The sequence below is a fragment of the Macaca mulatta genome, chromosome 4 (assembly GCF_049350105.2).
Source record: "Macaca mulatta isolate MMU2019108-1 chromosome 4, T2T-MMU8v2.0, whole genome shotgun sequence".
NCBI classification, from domain to species: Eukaryota; Metazoa; Chordata; class Mammalia; order Primates; family Cercopithecidae; genus Macaca; species Macaca mulatta.
Window position 1 is genome coordinate 71733883 of NC_133409.1, and position 19740 is coordinate 71753622.

The 19740-nt window shown below is 39.4% G+C and overlaps 1 protein-coding gene across 3 annotated transcripts; it reads right to left on the reverse strand.

Annotated features, from left to right (window-relative positions):
- Positions 1–3152: 3152 nt before the first annotated feature.
- On the reverse strand, positions 3153–18630 carry MTRF1L (mitochondrial translation release factor 1 like). Of its 3 annotated transcripts, none has more exons than XM_028847274.2 (7): positions 18348–18630; positions 13623–13702; positions 10251–10409; positions 9577–9740; positions 7899–8016; positions 6259–6395; positions 3153–5171 (listed from the first exon to the last, which is right to left on the reverse strand). In XM_028847274.2, exons 3-7 carry the CDS (start codon positions 10345–10347, stop codon positions 4971–4973), a joined length of 717 nt encoding a protein of 238 aa, XP_028703107.2. In that variant the 5' UTR covers positions 10348–10409; positions 13623–13702; positions 18348–18630; the 3' UTR covers positions 3153–4970. The 3 variants fall into 3 exon arrangements, with proteins under 3 accessions (XP_028703107.2, XP_014992590.3, XP_028703106.2); XM_015137104.3 differs by having other exon boundaries at positions 10251–10434; XM_028847273.2 differs by lacking the exon at positions 6259–6395 and having other exon boundaries at positions 10251–10434.
- Positions 18631–19740: the final 1110 nt, after the last annotated feature.

Sequence of the window (19740 nt, forward strand, 5' to 3'; positions counted from 1 at the left end):
ATGCCTGACTACAACTTAGCAAGAAAGAGAGGAGATGAGGTTAGAGAGGTAGGCAGAAGCCAGATCCTGTGGGACCTTGTGGGTTTTCCATGTAGAGTTTAGACTTTCTTCTGATTGCAGTGGTTAGTTGTTGGAAGAATTTTGGCAAGGTAGGTATTTGTTGATAGAATATTAAAACTGTAACAGCTTTTTTATGTAAAAAATAATGTAAATGTTAGCTTTTCATTCTCACAATAGGTTAGCATTATTTTCAGTGTATAATGGTTGTGCTTCTCAGTGTGAGTGAATTCTCACTGTGGCTACCAGAACCACACAGCTAGTAAGCAGAAATTCTAGTGCCAGTCTGCAGGATTCAAAAAGTCCATGTGCTTTCCGCCTATGCTGTGCTAGCCTATAGCACTGTCTGCTGGAGCCCTGGTTGGTTTTAGTACATTTCACATTACTTCACAATTTGACCTTAGAGATAACTGTATTCACCTTTTATTTTCAGATGCTGGCAGAAATACAAAATTTGAAGCAGGCAAGGGTTCTCATTACATTATTTTTTATTTTTATGTTTTTGAGACTGAGTCTCACTCTGTAGCCCAGACTGGAGTGCAGTGGTGCGATCTTGGCCCATTGCAACCCCTGCCTCCTGGTTCAAGCGATTCTCCTGCCTCAGCCTCCCAAGTAGCTGGGATTATAGACATGCACTACCACGACTGGTGAATTTTTATATTTTTTAGTAGACAGGGTTTCTTTCACCTTGTTGGCCAGGCTGATCTTGAACTCCTGACCTCAACTGATCCGTCCTCCTTGGCCTCCCAAAGTGCTGGGTGGCATGAGCCACTGCGCCTGGCTCATTAAATTAGTTGAGCATCTGGAATACAACCTTTGGATCTTATCCTCAGCTTAGATTTGTTCTTCAGCAGTTTTTTTATTCTCCAGAAAAAGGCTGATAGATTATTGGAGAAATCAAAATTTCTGTCATAATGTAATATAAAGAACCAAGCATGTTTTGTTGCATGCTAGAATAATTTGTCAGTTTTTTTCAGCTTATTGGGTTACTGAATAATTGACATTAAGTGATGTTTGAGCTTTAATTATATTATTCGTAACTGTCAATATGTTCGGTTCACTGGCACCTGCTAATTCTCATCTAAGTGAGAAACTTAGGGCCACTCTGGCGGGGTATGGTGGCTCAATCCTGTAACCCCAGCACTTTGGGAGTCAGGAGGATTGCTTGACCCCAGGAGTCAACATGGTGAAACCCCATCTCTACCAAAAACAAAAAAAGCAAAAATTAGCTGGGCATGGTGGTGCACACCTGTAGTCGCAGTTACTTGGGAGGCCGAGGTGGGAGGATGGCTTGAGCCCAGAGGCAGAGGTTGCAGTGAGCTGAGATCGCATCACTGCACTCCAGCCTGTTGACCAAAAAATAAAGGGCAGGGGGACATTCTGAATTTTACTAGATGCCAGTAGATGTATACACCTCATTTTTCAAATTAGCATCAATCAGTTGTTGGGTGTTTAGGTGGAACATGAAGTGCAGAGAGAACTGCCCTCATTCTTTCATAAAATTCTTATCGCAGACCTACCACATGCAAAACAGTGGGATATATGGAAATAAATGGGACATGATATCTGCCGTTGTGCTTATCTGTGAGCTTGCCACATTAATAGCCATAATAGGTGTTTAATAAATAATTTCTGAATACCAATCATGAGGCATGTCTGTGGGGGTAAGGTGTATAAAGTAAAGCTATGTGGAACACTGGATGAGTCAAATACATTTAAATTTGTGGAAATTTTGGCCAGGCGTGGTGGCTCACGCCTGTAATCCCAGCACCTGGGAGGCCTAGGCGGGCATATCTCAGGAGTTCGAGACCAGCCTGGCCAACATTGTGAAACCCCATCTCTACTAAAAATACAAAAAATTAGCCAGGTGTGGCGGTGGGTGCCTGTAATCCCAGCTACTTGGGAGGCTGAGGCAGGAGAATCACTTGAAACCAGGAGGCGGAGGTTGCAGTGAGCTGATACCACGCCATTACACTCCAGCCTGGCCAACAAGAGTGAAACTCCATCTCAAAAAGGAAATTGTGGAAATTTTCTTAGAGTTACTTCTGTGTACCAGGATAAGGGAATAATCTGTAGGACAGGGCTTCTTAACCTCAGCACTTTTGGGCCAGATAATTGTAGGGTGTTTAGCAGCATCTCTTTTATTCTGTCTTCCAGTTGTGATAACTGTCTCTAAACACTGCCAGATGTCTCCTGGGGGCCAGAGGCCCTCTGGATGAGAACCATGGCTGTAGGGGATGTCTTCTGAAGAAACGGGCACAAAGGAGGCCTTCTACAACATAAAGAACAAAATAAGGGAAAGGGTAAATGCAGTTGCATTTATTAAGATAAATTAATTTGATGTGGCATGGGGGGTGGTGTGTAAAGTGAGCTAATACAAAATGATGCTGGATACAGATCATGGATGTATACACAGTGGAGAGCTGGTTTTATTTGGGAGGCAATGGGAGCTTTTACATTGTTGAGCAAAGGAGTGACGAGATCAGTCTTGCTTTTTAGAAAGATTAGTTTGGCAGTTACTTATTTGTAACCAGAATTAGACAGCAAATAGGATGCGGGGGAGAAGTCAGGTGACTATTAGTCTGGGAAGTTAATTCTGGACAAGAGCAGTGGTAATGGAACTAAAAAGGATCACAGGTTTTAGCAATAAATCCAACGCGAGGAAGGGGAACTTAAGATGCCATTTTAAATTTGAGAGTGGTAGTACCATTAAAAACTAATGAATTTTGATTAACTAGGGCTTCAGGCCCTTTGAAATTAAGTTGAATTTTGGTTCTTTCTGAGCAACACACCAGATTTCTAGACAAACACTTAAGGTATGTTTTTAGACATCTATTTAGTGCCTATTACAACATGGTGTTAGCTTCCGAAGAGACAAGAATGACAAAAATAGTCTTACCATTAATGGCATTGTGAGAGGTCTAGCAGTAACTTGTTTATCCTATGCCTTCATCCACCCTTTCTCATTTCCTTAGTAAGCACACAACACTGAGACCAGAATAAAGCAGTACATTTACTACCTTGTGAAGAATGTTCAGGTGTTCAGGTGTGTTATCTTCATTTTGTGCTGCTTTAACAGAATACAGGAGACTGGGTAATTTGTAAAGAACAGAAATGTATTTCTCACAGTTCTGGAGGATGGGAAGTTAAGATCAAGGAGCTGGCACTTGTTGACTAGGGCTTTCCTGCTGTGTTCTCACATACAGAAGGCAAGCTAGCAGGATGCCCCCTGAAGCCTCTTTTATTAAGGGCCTTCATCCCAGTCCTGAGAGAATCCCTCATGGCCTAGTGATCTCTTAAAGGGCCCACCTCTTGATGCTGTCACACTGGCAACACCTGAATTTGAGGGGACATATTCAAGCCACAGCAAACTGAACATTTCTCCCATGCCAGATAGCACCATGTTCTTTGTCAGTAGGTGTTGGTAGAGGGGCACTGCAGAATAAAGGGGCTTCTCTTGCTTCTAAGATGATACTGTGACAGTTAATTTTATGTGTCAACTTGGCTAGGCCACAGGGTGCCTAGCTACTGGGTCATACTTTATTTTTTTAAGAGATTTAACTTCTGCTCTGAGTTTCCAATTATAAGCTCAAACATTATGCTAGGTGTTTCTGTGAGGGTGTTTTTACATGAGATTGACATTTAAATCAGTGAACTTTGAGTAATGCAGACTGCCCTCCTCAATGTTAGTGGGCTTGATCCAGTCAGGTGAAGGTCTGAAGAGAAAAAACGACTGTCCTCTTCCAAGAACAAGAGAATCCTCCAACAGATACCTTTGGACTGGACCTGCACCATCAGCTTTCCTGGGTCTCCAGCCGCCTGCCTCACACTCCAGCTTTTGGACTTGTTAGACTTAATAATCATCACACAAGCCAATCCTTTTAAGGGAGTTTGTCTGGAGAATCTTGACAAACACAAACATCTACTGAGAGTTCCTGTCCAAGTTTTGCTCACACCCTAGCAAGAGGCTTCTGGCTTACCAGTAGAGGGTGTGAGGTTCTTTGCTTCTAAGACCCGATCCACCAGCTGTACACCAGCTCTGGCCCAAGGCAAGACAGGGAATTTCCCCATCACTGAGTAGGCTATAGCCACTCTCTCTCCATTAGGCCTGACTTCACCATGGGTAAGAGGAGCCCCTTTCAAGGGTATTCTTAACTTTGGTACTCTCAGTCCTAGAACATCGTAGCTCTCTTTCATCTCTCTTAAAAGCTAATATCATTATCAGTTAACAGTTTTTTTATATTAAAATTATCCCTGTTCAAGTTAATGGTATGGTTTCTGTCTCCTGACTAGATTATCAGGATACAGTATTTACTGTCACATTTCTACTACTTGTTTAAAGTTTTTCGTAATATTTAAACTGAATTTTTGATCATTCATTAAATACTTACATAGAACAGGACAAAGGATGATTTTCCTTTGTCTACTTATTATAAGGAAGTGTCCAAGATTTACCACTACGTCATGATTACAGGTGGTCACCAACATATGATGGTTTTAGGATTTTTTGACTTTATGATGGGTTTACAGGGATGCAGCCCCATTTCAAGCTGAGGAGCTCCTTAGGACTTACGAATCATGCCTCTTTCATATCACGGTAAAGTTGGAAAATTGTTACGTCAAGCTGTCATTAAGTAGGAGCCTGCTGTGTCGCTAACGTTATATGCTTTTTTAACTTATGATGGGTTTACTGGGAATTAACCACAATGTAAATCGAGGACCATCTGTATATTGTATGATTTTTGCTAATGCATTGAGAGAGATCTGTGTAAATTATCTATGACTTCAAAATACACATATTACCTCCAACTGTGTTAACTCATGTTTTTGAAGAGAATAAGGGTATTTTCACCCTATGTGGATGTGCTGTAGAATTTTTCTAAGCTACGAAAGTCTACAAATAACAAATCAACTTAAACTTTTTGGGAAATAATTTCTACTAAAGATTCATAATCGGCGTATTCCTTCAATGACTGTACAAGTTCATCCAGTAGATAATCTCCCTGCATAAAAGTTTCAAGATCATGCAGTGTCTTGCTTATTCTGTGATCTGTGACCCGGTTCTGTGGAAAATTATATGTTCTTATTTTCTCTGATCTTCCTTTACTTCCAATCTGTATATAGAAAAAAAGATGAGATGCAGTTAGATTCAGGGCAATTTAAACCTACAAATTTAACTTATCTGAAGACTTAAGTTCTTGATTTATAACATGAATCAAAATGTGAGAATCAGGTTTTAAACACTTAGAATCCCCAAATGACATGGGAACATGATATAGAAAAAAGAACATGTGCTCTAAAATCAGATTAATATCTGAATCCTGCCTCAGCCACTTCAATGTTCTATGACCTCGGGCAACTAGTTTCCCCATCTGCAAAATACTGTGTCTACTACACAGTGATGATGGCTATAGAGCCTGGTACATAGTTGCTATTCCTATAGTCGCTGAATACGTATTATCTCTGTGAATTAATGCAGTCATCTTCCGTGATAACAAGGTGGTGAGTTTCCCATATTGAGGAGTTCTTAAAAGGCTCTGTAGTTATAAAATTAAATACCGGCAGGGCGCGGTGGCTCATGCCTGTAATCTCAGCACTTTGGGAGGCTGAAATGGGTAGATCACCTGAGGTCAGGAGTTCAAGACCAGCCTGCCCAACATGGCGAAACCCCGTCTCTTGTAAAAATACAAAAAATTAGCCGAGTGTGGTGGCGGGCACCTATAATCCCAGCTACTCAGGAGGCTGAGGCAGGAGAATCGCTTGAACCCAGGAAGCAGAGGTTGCAGTGAGCCGAGATCGCGCCACTGCACTCCAGCCTGGGTGACAAGAGCGAAACTCTTATCTCAATAACAAACAACGACAACAAAAATTAAACACCAAACAGGAAGAAAGCCAAGTTGAGTTAGATTTCAAACTTCCTTGCATATTACAATTTCAAAGGATTAAAAATGAATGAGGACTCAGTATATATCTTTATTTTTAGTAACTGATTAAAAGTCTGAGAAAAATACCTTTGAATATAGAAAACAGGGCAGAGGTGTAAGATTACTATCAAACAAGGATAGCCCTCAGACTACCTGAATTGTTTTCAACACAGGTTAAAACAAATATGATATGTAAAAACCAAGTTATTTTTTAAAAAGCTGAGTTATATAAAAATATTTCGATCCTTTAAAAGCATTTTTAAAATTCATTTTTTACCTGAATTTTTCTAGCATTCTGTGTTTTATTTGCTTCTTTTTCTAGATGCATGCTGTAGAGTTTTGCACGTAACTTTTTCATAGCCAGCTCTCTATTTTTCAGTTGAGATCTCTCTTGTTGACATTCAGAAACAACACCTGAATAGTATTACGAGAATTAAAAAGTTTTAATAGAAAAATCTTCTTTACTTATTATCAAGGAATACTCCTTTTCCTCCTCATCCTTTTTCTTCTTCCTTTATGAAGGGGAAAAAACAGGACTCTAATAAAAAAGGGAGAGACTATAGACTTCACTTTTGCAGAGTTTATCAGAAAACTGAAAATTTAAGTTTGAGCAATAGCACAAATAGCACAAAGTATTTCTTTTTTTTGTTTGTTTGAGATGGAGTCTCACTCTGTCACCCAGGCTGGAGTGCAGTGGTGATAGCTCACTGCAAGCTCTGCCTCCCGGGTTCAAGCGATTCTCCTGCCTCAGTCTCCCCAGTAGCTGGGACTACAGGCGCCTGCCACCACACCTGGCTAATTTTTTTTTTGTATTTTTAGTAGAGACAGGGTTTCACCATGTTAGCCAGGATGGTCTCGATCTCCTGACCTCGTGATCCACCTGCCTCAGCCTCCCAAAGTGCTGGGATTACAGGCGTGAGCCACTGCGCCCGGCCTAGCACAAAGTATTTCTATACTGAAGGCATACATACTAAACAATAAGCATAAATCATTTAATACAGATTGTTTCCCCTCAGCTAGCCACCATGTTTTAAAAGTAACAACTACTTATAGAAACGAAGATAAATGAGAAATCCTATTACTAGAGAAAATCACTTAATTTTTTTAGGCTATCCATTTTTTTCCCCCAATTTCTGTTTTGTATTCTGTATTACCTAAGACATCATCCAGTTTAACATAAGGATACTCCCATAATTAAAAGAACAAAATCATAACAATCCAGTACTGGCCTCAACCACTATTAGTTAATAGGGATTATGCCCCTTTGAAATCAGTCATAGTAAGAGATTCTTGTTTCCCTTCTAGATAACTGAGATTTGCTATCTATATGCTTTATCACATGTGAATCACTGTGGTAATACTTGTGAAAGACGTTTAGTTCAACCTACAGTGTACTGGAGACTTAAAGATTTGGATGTAGTCCCTTTGCCTAACTATCTAGAATCAGATCCCCTGGAGGTATGTGAATGAAGTTAATGGAAAGATGCCCCTGCAGTTATATACAAAACTATACAATGCTTTCATATCATTTTTTCAAAGGAGGCCATGTTCCCCTCTGCAAAAATGCTCAGAACCAATGATTTAGAGCATTTTCTGATAAAGAACCCATGATAATAACTTCATTGTGAGAATTTTCTTTTTAAGTATAAACCTCAGAACTCCACCTGGAAGGACCATCCACACCTTCTATAAATCATTAATACAGACATTCCCTGAGTTTGGATCCCTCCCTCTTCCTGGCCTTGCAATTATCGCCCAGAGTATCAGGTAAGGATTCTAAGTAAATCAAGTATTTAATAACAATCCTTAGTAGTATACATTTCTCTGGTAACCGAGGATCTATTTCAGTGGAAAATTAGTCAAATTATTCCAAAATTGATTTCTTTGGTGTCATATCTTGAAGGAATAAGTACATACCTGTTGGAAGATGAACTATCCGGACAGCACTGTCTGTGGTATTTACATGCTGCCCCCCAGCTCCACTGGCTCGCTTAGTGTCAATTCTCAAATCTTTCGGATTAATCACGAGATTAATCTATACAGAAGAAAAACTGGTATTTTAAAAGGTTATATGTACCGACTTTATAAAGGCAAGAGCGACCCATTTATAAATACACAACATGTACAGAATTCATATATTTGGGAGGTTTAATTTTAAGACTAGAAAGTAGCTAGAAGGATACCAATTTAAAACTGTTTTGCTTTTTGGAAGAGTAAGGAATCGAAATAGTACAGGATTGTACAGTTTTGAAAAACAAATCCTTTCTAGTTCTCAAAAACCTGGCTTCTCTTTACCCATTTCTTACCAAAGAAACAGTAGAACTTGATACAATTCTGCCTACTTTTAGAACTGAATGCGTGAGCTAAGGTAAGGTTTTTTCAAATTTTTCTAAATTTAAAGAGCCTAGCAGCAGGAAAAAAAACCACACACACACACACACACACACACACACACACAATGGTAGCTTCAGAACTGTGGGAAGGGTCTGTTTCATTTTATTTCAAACATGTTTGGAGGCAAAGATGAACCAAATGGAAATGGGAGTGACCAAGAAATCATGGGTCTCAATTCCTCAACACACTGGGATCTGAGGTCAAGGTAATGCTTTGTCCTGGGAGCCACCATCAAAAGCACTGTTTCATGAACAACTAAGAACCATTTTGTGACATGTCTGCAATGCTGGCGGTAAGAATCCTACCATTCCCTGGGCCTTCCACCTCTATGTTTCCCTGTGTGACTCCCTCTTATGGTTGCTAGAAGAATTAAGATGATACATGGACCTCAGTGTCTCATCTTTTCCTGAAAATTTCCACCCCAAGATGCTTAAACATAAGTGACTAGGTTGCTAGGTGTGGCTCCTGCCATTTATTCTACTTCACTCTCTCCCTTAACTGTTTAGTTTCTCATCTACGCTTCACACAAAAATTAGATCTAAAGAAACTATGAAGACCTAAAGAAAGCAACTCCATGAAACCTATTACAGAGTCAATAGCACTTTTTCCCAAAATTAGCATAGGAACCACTGAGAGTTCCTTCTCAAAGCATTCACACTTCATTCTGAAACACAAGTCAGATATCTCCTATCACTTTTTAGCAGAAGGGAAATGAGGCAAAACAGAACTCCTACACTAAGTTATCTTAAAAATATAGACTGAGAATTTGCTTTGTGAGAAACAGTATACTCATTATGAACAGTGTAACAATATACTTTAATTTTAATGTAACAGGGTTATGAAGCAGCAATTCTGTTAATTACCTTTGTTAAATAGGATTGTTACTGTTAATAACCCATAAACCAGTCACACAAGGCAGAAGTCATTATAAAGGCAACCAAATAGGTTATTATTTTCACCCACAGAGATGATCTCACAGTAACTAATTAGGAAAATACTAATAGACAACGCAACATTGTATCATTTACAAATCCTTGATTTTTAACATTATAACATGTTTTAGACTGAGATAATATACAACTCAAAATACACAAGCTTCGAAGACCAAATAGATACTCAATTCAGTAAACTCTAAATGTTACTCTGGGGGCAAGGCACTGTGCTAGGCCCAGGATTCCAAGGAGAAGGGCTTATGCCTTACCTCAGTAGGCTGGGGTAATATCGCTATAGTCATGGTGCTAGTATGGATGCGGCCTTGCTTTTCTGTCTTTGGCACTCTTTGTACTCTGTGCACACCTCCTTCAAATTTCATGTGCCTATAGGCTTCTGAACCCCCAATGCTGGCAGACGCATGTCTAAGGCCACCTTGAAAATACAGGGAAATAGAATTATTTTTGTTATTCCTGCCATTTATAAATAATTGATCATCACATCTACTATCTTGAGCTATATTTTTAAACTCATAAAAGGAGATAAACATGGAGACTAAAAATCTTGAGGTATATTTTTTAAGTTATAAAAGGAGATAAACATGGAGACTGTAAAACATTAAAATATTTAGTGTTTTAATATTTATCTTTACTGCTTACAAGTACTAAACAAAACATGTATGAGGCTAATCAACTGACATCAGTAACATATCTAAGACTACTTTTAAAGACTGTTAGCAATTCAATGGTTAGTATTATTGAAAGACTCTCCATGAGATTTTATAGGTCATTTCAAAATTATTGTATTTGCCTTCAAATTTATTAGGTAAAGGATGAGCATAAAACTACATAAGCATCCTTACAGATAAGTTCTAAAGCCTAGTCATGGTCTTTCCAACTCTTTTCCTCAACACTTTACCCGAAACAAAATGAATAGTTTACTGACCTATTTCACTTGGAAAATATTCCAGGGTTTCAAAATGCCATCTTTTAAATGCGGCATATTGTTGATACATATCAAATATCTCTGAAGTAAACAACATTGCCTCCTGACCTCCAACTCCTGCAGTTACTTCCAGGATCAAATCATTTTCATCTGTTTCTTCTGAGGGAACCAAAAGTAAGATAATCTGTAAATATAAAAATATCACCCCTCCTATAATTAAGATTTAAAATTTACCAAAAAATAAAAAGCTAAATGATTAGATTCAGGAATTTTAAATATTTAACTTAAGTTTCTCCAAGCAAATAATTTAATATTGCTGAGTACTGTTCAACCATCTTGCCAATTAGAACTGTATAATGTGTAACTTCCATAAAGTATTGTTACAACTATATTATAAAAATGCTGTAAGATTCAGCTAAAACTTCAGGCTTGTTTTATTGTCTGTTGGAGTTCTTGTATGCTTTGTATCAGTTCTCTCTTCTGTTAATAAGAACTAAGTACTTGCTGTGGTTAGGAAATTACACTGTTGTAGAAAGCAAAAGAAGATTCTAGCTCCATCCTGTTGAAATTTAAGGCCTAGTATGGCAGAAAACCCAAAGCACTCAAAACTGCATTTGTATTATTTTAAGATTTCTTATTATGGAAGATAAACTTGTAATTTTGAAACTAAAAAGGCCCTTAGAGATTATCTGGTCCAATTCTTTAATTTTACTTGTAAAGGAAACAGAGGTTAACAGAGATTAAATGACTTGTTTAAGGGCAAAGTGTTAGTTACTGACCAAGCAGGCACAAGAACACAAACCTTTGTGCCTAGATCAGTCTTCTCTCCATTACAATAGTATGTTTCTAATCAAGGGGATCTAGAACAAAGACTTCTTAGATTAAGTTAATTAATAAGAAAAGCTACCAACATTTTATTGGTTCTTTAATATATGGCAGGCATTCTAAGCACTGTACATACTTTAATTCTTAAAACAATCTGGGGTAAGTATTATTAACAGTTCTACCTTAAGATGTGAAACTAACTTTACAGGGGTTGAATAATCTAGTGGCTCAACATTACCCAACTCGAAAGTAAGTGCAAGAGCTAGAATTGAACCTGAATATACCTGAGTACACTGCTATCACACTAGACACTGGTCAGAAGCCATGCTAGTTACTACTTTTCCATCTCTCTAGCCGATGCCAATACAACATTATCATTCACATTTTGAACAAATGGATTTTACTTGTTTGTTGATTACTACACACTGTACAGAAACCTTTAATACACATATCCTTCTTATTCACACAAAATTTAATTTAGAAAATTGGTAAAACGCGAGCTACACTACACTTTTCACCTTAGAGTGGAATTCTCGCCTTCTAACATAGGTTATAGGAACATTAATTTTTAGTAATTTTCACATTTGGCTAAAGGGGAGGCAGATTCTCAAAAATAAGTACCCCCTTTCCTGGGTCCTTCCTTACCTAACACATTCTTTCACTTATCCCCAGAGGTAACTGCTGTCAACCTTTAGTCTCTGCTTTACAGAATTAGCAAAGAGTGGCTCTAATTTCATATAATTATTCTTCATTAACTCTATATGTTCTGTAATTCTCCTGGATGTATAACCAAAGCAGTGTAATCCAATTCTTAAAATCCTCAGGGCTTACTCTAGGTCTGACATTCTAAATAGTGTAAGAGATGCAAAATAAATATTCCTGGCCCTGAGGCTCACGGTCTACTGTCACTGTACCAGGGGACTTCAAGAAGTTGTATTTCCAAGTTATTTTGTAACAAAATAAACTCGTGCTACTTGTTATAACAAGTTACAGGTTCTAGTTTAAGGCACTAAAAAGGGCGTATCAGTTCTGCTAAAACTGAAGCAAGAAGAAACATTAAATTGCTGGTGAAGCTTGGGTGGAAGAATGGTGAAATCATTGATGCTTTATGAAAAGTTTATGAGGACAATGCCCTGAAAAAATCAGCAGTTTACAAATGGAGAACTCGTTTTATGTAGAGACAAGATGATGTTGAAGAAGAAGTCCACAGTGGCAGACCATCTACATCAGTTTGTGAGGAAAAAAATTAATCTTATTTGTGCCCTAATTGAAGAGGACTGATGGTTAACAGCAGAAACAATAGCCACACCAAAGACATCTCAACTGGTTCAGCTTATAAAATTCAGACAAAAAAATTAAAGGTGAGCAAACTTTCCTCTGGATGGGTGCCAGAACCTTTGCATGCAGATCAGCTGGAGGCAAGAGCAGAGCTTTCAATAGAAATTTTAAACAAATTGGATCAAGATCCTGAAGCATTTCTTTGAATTGTAACTGTAAGTGAAACATGGCTTTACCAGTATGATCCTGGAGACAAAGCACAATCAAAACAATGGCCACCAAGATGTGGAAGGGGTCCAGTCAAAGCAAAAGCAGACTGGCTAGGGGCAAAGGTCATGGCAATAGTCGTTTTGGGGATGCTCAAGGCATCTTGCTTATTGACATTCTGGATGGCCAACAGTATCTGCTTACTAGGAGGGTTTTGAGAAAGTCAGCCAGAGTTTTAGCAAAATACCAGGGACAGCTTCACCAGAGTCCTCTCCTACACCAGTGCTCCTGCTCATTCCTCTCATCCAACAGAGGCAATTTTGAGAGTTTCAATGGGAAATCCATAGGCATTCATGTTACAGTCCTTATTTGGCTTCTCCTTTTTTTGTTTCCTAATCTTAAAAAATGTGTAAAGGGTACCCATTGTTCTTTAGTTAATAATATAAAAAAGACTACGTTGACATGGTTAAATTCCCAGGACCCTCAGTTCTTTAGGGATGCATTAAATGCTGGTATATCACCTTTTTGCTTACAAAAGTGTCTTGAACTTGATGGTGGCACTTATGTCAATACATTAAAGTTTATATATATCTTTTAATTCCAGTTTTCCAAAAACTTTTGAAGTCCTTTCATATAACCTCTTCTGCCCCATGTCTACCTCCAACCTTCTTTAAAAAAAAAAACAGAGGGAAGATACGTCACTATTTTGCTGCCTTTCCAGAAAATACTATCACTGTGACAGTTACCTTTCTGTGACAGCTGTACAGTATTTTTAGTATGATGAAAACAGGACCACGTGAAGTTTGTTCTTTAAAAGCCAGTTTATTGATAGTCATAATCATTTCAAAATGTATGCATATATCAAAACATCACATCATATACTTTAAATATATGCAATTTTGGGGTCAATTTATATCTCAATAAATCTAGAAAATAAATTTTAAAAACCCAATTTATTCTAAACAGTAACAAGCTAGTCACTTCTTTGTTTTTATAAACCTTTAATAAACGTTAATGCCTAAGAATAGCACAAATGCTTTATTCTTTGCAGAAATACCATACCTGATGCTTCAGCTGAGTTATTTCTTTTTGACACAGAGTTATTTCATTCTCTGCAAGTTTCCTTAAATCTTCATTCTCATCTAGGAAAAAAAGGGCAGAAGTTAAGGTTTTCCTTAATTAGTGTTGAACTGCCAGCAGACTTCTAGGAAATAGTTTTATGGTTATTATAGCTGAAGAGAAAAATAAAATGTCTATCTTGTCCTTTCAATAAATGCCATTCAATAAATGTCCTTTCAATCAATTTCACCATTTTATACATTAGTTTTCATAAGCATGTAAGTATAAAGTTTTTTTTTCTGACAAAAGAAAGTACAAGTAAAAATTTCTATAAAAATATAAAAAAGCTAAACTCTTCCATAATTTCATCTCCATGAAATATGCACTTTAATAAATATGCTTTTAGACTTCCAACTTAGACTATACAATAAACCAATGAGTGCATTTAGCTAATAAGATGGACAGAAGGGATACAGAAGTTTACACCAGTAAAACTAAAATTCAATTAAAAAGTAGAAAGTTATTTATTCTCTTATAAGCAAATGTTTCATTACTATTTTAGTAACCACCCAAAAACATTTATTAGACTCTGCCTAATGTACACAGAATGTTTATATGAAGTACTCCTCTCTCTCTGGCTTTACCCTTATTGTTGTTTCATCTTTAAATTTTCATTTTTATCTTATAAAACATACTTTCTCATTCCTCTACCCTATAGATGATATGCAGCCTATATAAAGGAGGAGGAAAGGGAAAATTTCTGGCTATTAACAAATTATTCTCTCTATGGAAAGTTCAAACCCTTACAAAGTATCAGTTTGTATGCTTCTCTATTAAGAACCAACAGTGCTGGGAACTGGGATAATACATATGTAAGACCTGCCCTCAAGAGAGCATTATAGATAATTTTAGTTTCTTTATATTTTTCTAAAAGAGTAAAACAAAAAATAACCTAAACCACTATGTGATATGGTTTGGCTGTGTCCCCACCCAAATCTCATTTTGATTTGTAGCTCCCACAATTCCCACCTGTTGTGGGAGGTAACTGAATCATGGGGGCAGGTATTTCCCGTGCTGTTCTCGTGATAGTGAATAAGTCTTACAAGATCTGATGGTTTTATAAAGAAGAGTCCCCTGCACAAGTTCTCTTGTCTGCTGCCATGTAAGAAGTGCCTTCTGCCTTCCACCATGATTGTGAGACCTCCCCAGCCATGTGGAACTGTGAGTCTATTAAACTTTTTTTTCTTAAAAATTACCCCGTCTTGGGTATGTCTTTATCAGCAGTGTGAAAACAGACTAATACACTATGTGATCAAATATTAAAACAGTTGCACCTTGAAGGAATCTGTTGATTTTGGAATGGGCAGAAAAAGGAAAGAAAGATTAACTCAAGGAGAGAATAACAACAGCAAAACTGAAATAAGTAAGTACAGGAACCACTGCTGAAAATTATTTTGGCACGCATATGGTATGGAAGAAATCTGGTAGAATAGAAAATGTGTTGAGTTAGGAAAAGCAAAAATGAATTCTAGCCCTAGTTTAATCGCTAAGGTACTGTTAGGGCAATAGGCTCAACTTCTCTCAGTTATGACAAGAATGAAATGAAAGTTCTGAGCTGGATGATCTCTAAGGTGCCTTTCAGTTCTGCAAAGATAAGGAGATTGGAACTAGAGTCTAGAAGTAATTTAAAAACTATATTTTATTTAACCCAATATGCTCCAAATATTATTTCAACATGTAATTAACATAAAAATATTACTTTCTATACCAAGTGTTTGAAATCTATATGTATTTTACACTTACACACCTCAATTCAGACTAGCCACAAATAGATGCTCAACAGCTGTGTGGCAACTGGCTACTATATTGGATAGTGCAGCTCTAAAGGGTTTAGAATGAGGAGTTACTCAGAGCCAATGGTAATACACTACTTCTTTAATTTCTCTTGAATATTATAAATCAACATATGTTTACTGGACACCTACCACGTGCCCGCCTTCCCCTTTCCCTACAAAGATGTTTATGGTTTCCTATTCTAAATGGATCCCATTCTTTTCAACCCTTTGAGTAGCTGCTTATTGTCACCCCTCTTTTCCCACCTAGATTTCTGGAGATAAAATGCCATTTTTATTACTTTTCTCCTGTTAACTCTAATTTACTTCTCAAGCTGTTACATTGGATTCTATAATCATATCAAGACTATTTTTATTCAAATTACCAATAACAAAATTGCCAAATCGAAAGAGTTACTTCAGTGTGAGCTGAAAAGGTTGAGTTTTACCTTTCTATGTCAGGTACTGAGGAATTTTTTTTTTTTTTTTGAGGCAGGGTCTTGCGCTGTCACTCAGGCTGGAGTGCAGTGGCACCATCTTGGCTCACTGCAACCTCCACCTCCCGGGTTCAAGCAATTCTCCCACCTCAGCCTCTCAAGTAGCTGGGACCACAAGCACGCACCAGCATGCCCAGCTAATTCTGCATTGTTTGTAGAGACAGGGTTTTGCCATGTTGCCCAGGCTGGTCTCGAACTCCTGGGCTCAAGTGATCCACCCTCCTGGGCCTCTCAAAGTGCTGGGATTAGAGGCTTGAGCCACCACGCCTGGCCAAGGATCTCTTACTTCTTGAAATTTTCTTTAATTGGCTTCTACAGCTTCATTTATTTATCTACTTCAAGGTCACAAAGCTCTGGCTGTTTTTTTCTCAACCTTTTATAGCTTTCTTCTCTGCCTGCTCCTCAAATACTATGTATTTCTGGCCTTTTTAGACTTGTTTCTATCTTAATGAATTTTCCCTGAATGTTCTCATCTACTTCTAAGGTTTAGTTTACCATGTATTGTATATCTCAAGAGCTCTCTTATGATTATTTGGGCTCAATTTTTCTCCTTTGTCAGTAATTTTTTCTCCTAGACTAGTACAGATATCTTTATTGGAATTCCTTTTCACAGGTATTTTTAACTTAATATGGCATTCACTGCAAAACTCATTTTTTAAAAAAATTTGGTCCAACTTTTATACTTTCGTCTTAATTAACAGTACCACTCATGTGCTGAAGCCAGAAACCTAAGACTTTTCTTGGAATTAACTCTCTCTCCTTCATCCTTCTCAGGACATAAGCCACTAAATCCTAATTGGTTCCTCAGAATGTTTTGTGAGTCAGACCTATTCCTATCACCATTTCTTCTTTGGATTGTTTCAACTGCCTCCTCCCTGGCCTGTCAGTCACCAGGGTTTCTGGAGAATACTCCAATTCATCCTCAACACATGCCACCATTAACTTTTCTTTACAAAGACGTGACTTCTCTGCTTAAAAACATATGCAGCTTTCCATGGTCTATAAAAAATAAATCCAAATTTTTTGTCTTGCAAGGTTCTTAACTGTCTTTCTGGCTTCATGTTTCTATGACATTATCATCTCCTACCTATTCTATACTTAGGTCATATTGAGTTTCCCAATTTATACCTTTACCTAGGCTGGTCACCTCTCTGCCTTTAATCTCTTGCACCATCTGACAGACAACCTCCTGCTTACCCTTCGAGATACACTTAAATGCCAGCCTTTGTTTTTGATAACGCTCTGGGGTTTATTGCAGATGTTAAACACTAATCTTTATAACTATAAAAGTCACTTAATATTTTTACTTCTTACACATCTCCCTTACTAGACTGTAAGCACCTAAAAGCTATTTCCGTAATTTTTTTTAGTAATTAGTGGTGTCTGACTAAATAAACCCTGGAGTACAGTAAGGGATCAATACAAGTTAAACTATTATTATATCCTATATGGGTGGGCCTTTACACCTCCCCAGTGTTTAACAAGTGCTTGCTCTCCTAGGTCTTTATTCATACATTTATATCTATGCTTTCTTATCAGCTATATTACAGGTAATTAATTATGTCCCTCACTAGACTGCGAATCTCTGTGGAAGCTTTCTACCCAAAGTGGTGCCTGGACCAGCAGCTTGGCAGGCCTGGGAGCTTATAGTAATGCAGACACTTAAGCCCCTTTCCAGAATCACTTGGGAAACTTGTTAAATGCACATCTAGGCCGGGCACAGTAGCTCACACCTGTAATCCCAGCACTTTGGGAGGCCGAGGAGGGTGGATCACGAAGTCAGGAGATCGAGACCAGACTGGCTAACACGGTGAAACCCCGTCTCTACTAAAAATACAAAAAATTAGGGCGCCTGTAGTCCCAGCTACTCCGGAGGCTGAGGCAGGAGAATGGTGTGAACCTGGGAGGCGGAGCTTGCAGTGAGCCGAGATCGCGCCACTGCACTCCAGTCTGGGCGACAGAGCGAAACTCTGTCTAAAAATAAAAAAAGAAAAAAGCACGTCTAGGTCTGAGATTCTGAGCCCTAAGTCTGCTATTAACAAGCACTGCCCGTGATACTACTGCAGATGGGTCTCCACACCACACTTTGAGAAACACCGCTGTGGAACCCATCACAGGGACAGTGCCTTATTTATCCTTGCTGAGCTAATGATCTCTTGCCCGAATACACAACTAATAAGCATGTAAAAGGGGGCAGAGCACCGTGGCAAAGGAGCACAACTGAGCCCACAGGAGAGGATGGGATCAGAGAGCACGCAATGATGTCCTTACCTCTGATCCAAAATAAAAACGGCTGCAAGTGAGTAAGAGTTTCAAACCCGGGTAGTGTGGGTAGTGGAAAAGGCAAACGAAGAGTCAAGAATGTGCTTTGACGCCGCTCCCCGGGGCCCGGCTCTTACCGTGCAGCAAGGGCTCGGTCTCCCGCAGCTCCTGCTCCTTCTGGTTCAGCAGTTTGATCACTGCCGCCAACTCCGGCCTCCTGACCTTCAAATGGGCTTCAGACCCCGCCTGGCGCTCGAGGAAGGTCCGCAAGGGCCCGCCCCGGGCGAACAGCTCCTCCAGCGGCGGGCTACCGGAGCTCAGGGGCCGGCGGGCTGGGCCAACTGCCCTGCGGGGCCAGAGGCACCGCGCAGCGCCCCACAGAAGCCGGGGCCGCATCATCAGGCCCAGACCGCGGAGCCTGACCGGAACCGGAAGTTCCGGGTAGACCAGCCCTCGCGACAACACCCGGAACTTGGAGATAGGGGTGAGAGCTCACCAAGCCCCGCCCGGCGCACGCGCTGTTTTTTAAAGGATTTTCCGGAAGCCTTGGCAGGAGCTTCCTGCCAAGCGTGAGAACGTTGCGAACTTCCCGGAGGCCAAAAGTTGAGGGGGCTGAGCGGAGCGTGATTGGGGCGGGGCGGGCCTGGGAGACCTTGGGGTCCTCTTCTGAAAGCCTCTTCGCAAGGACCCACTTGATGGGTGTCGGGTTGGGCCGGAAAGGGAGAGCAGCAAATTGCCCCTCTGTTTTCTGATAGTGAGGATTTCTTTCCCATGCCCTGAGTCGGGACCTCCAGAGCCGCAGTGGAGGGCAATCGAGGGTCTAGACGCTGCAGGGCGGAGGTCACAGCCACGCAAGTCGTCAAGTCTCCAGTGCACGGCTGGCCCTGAGTCTCCAAGAGCGAGTTTTATTATGGACACGCGTGTGTGTATTCCTCTTCCTTTTTGCTGCTTATGTTTCTCTTGTCCACGGTGGGTCAGGTTCGTGTTAATAAGGACGTGACAAGTGTATTATGAGATAACCACTGAATGAATTTGCACAATAGACATGCGTGCCCTTCATTGCCGTGTCATTTACTTGCTTTCAAAGGACTTTGTTATTCACCTGCCCATTCATTTTCACTTAGTCCCACCTGTCGTCAGCTTTTTAAAGAGGTGATTACGTGTTATAGTAACTACAGCCCAATAAAGTCTTCAGCTATCTGCCTCCAGGAGTCCAACTCTCGTCCCTTTCCAAAAAACTGGTAGCGGATAGGTGCCAGCAATACCGACATTTATTGGCATAATGCTTTGCACTTTTCAAAAGACCTGTTCACAGTTCAACGGAGAAATAGATATGAGGGAATAAACACAAGCAGGACCGTCCTGGGAATGCGAGGGCTAAACGCTCAATCTGGGAATTGCCACTACCTAACTGGTTGGGGCAGCGTCTACTAAGTGGTGTTTCACTGTTGAGAGAGGTGATATATTAGAAGAACGTAACTTCTAATTTATTCATAAAAAATAAAATGGTAAAAAATGGGAACCCTTATC

What these genes read in the sequence shown, in the direction of transcription:
- MTRF1L (XM_015137104.3), bottom strand. Translation starts at nt 18,609, where the DNA reads ATGATGCGGCCCCGGCTTCTGTGGGGCGCTGCGCGGTGCCTCTGGCCC. An exon ending in TAACTCAGCTGAAGCATCAG is followed by an intron (nt 10,435 to 13,622) that starts GTATGGTATTTC and finishes TTATATTTACAG; the next exon opens with ATTATCTTACTTTTGGTTCC. An exon ending in AGAATGCTAGAAAAATTCAG is followed by an intron (nt 5,172 to 6,258) that starts GTAAAAAATGAA and finishes TTCTATATACAG; the next exon opens with ATTGGAAGTAAAGGAAGATC.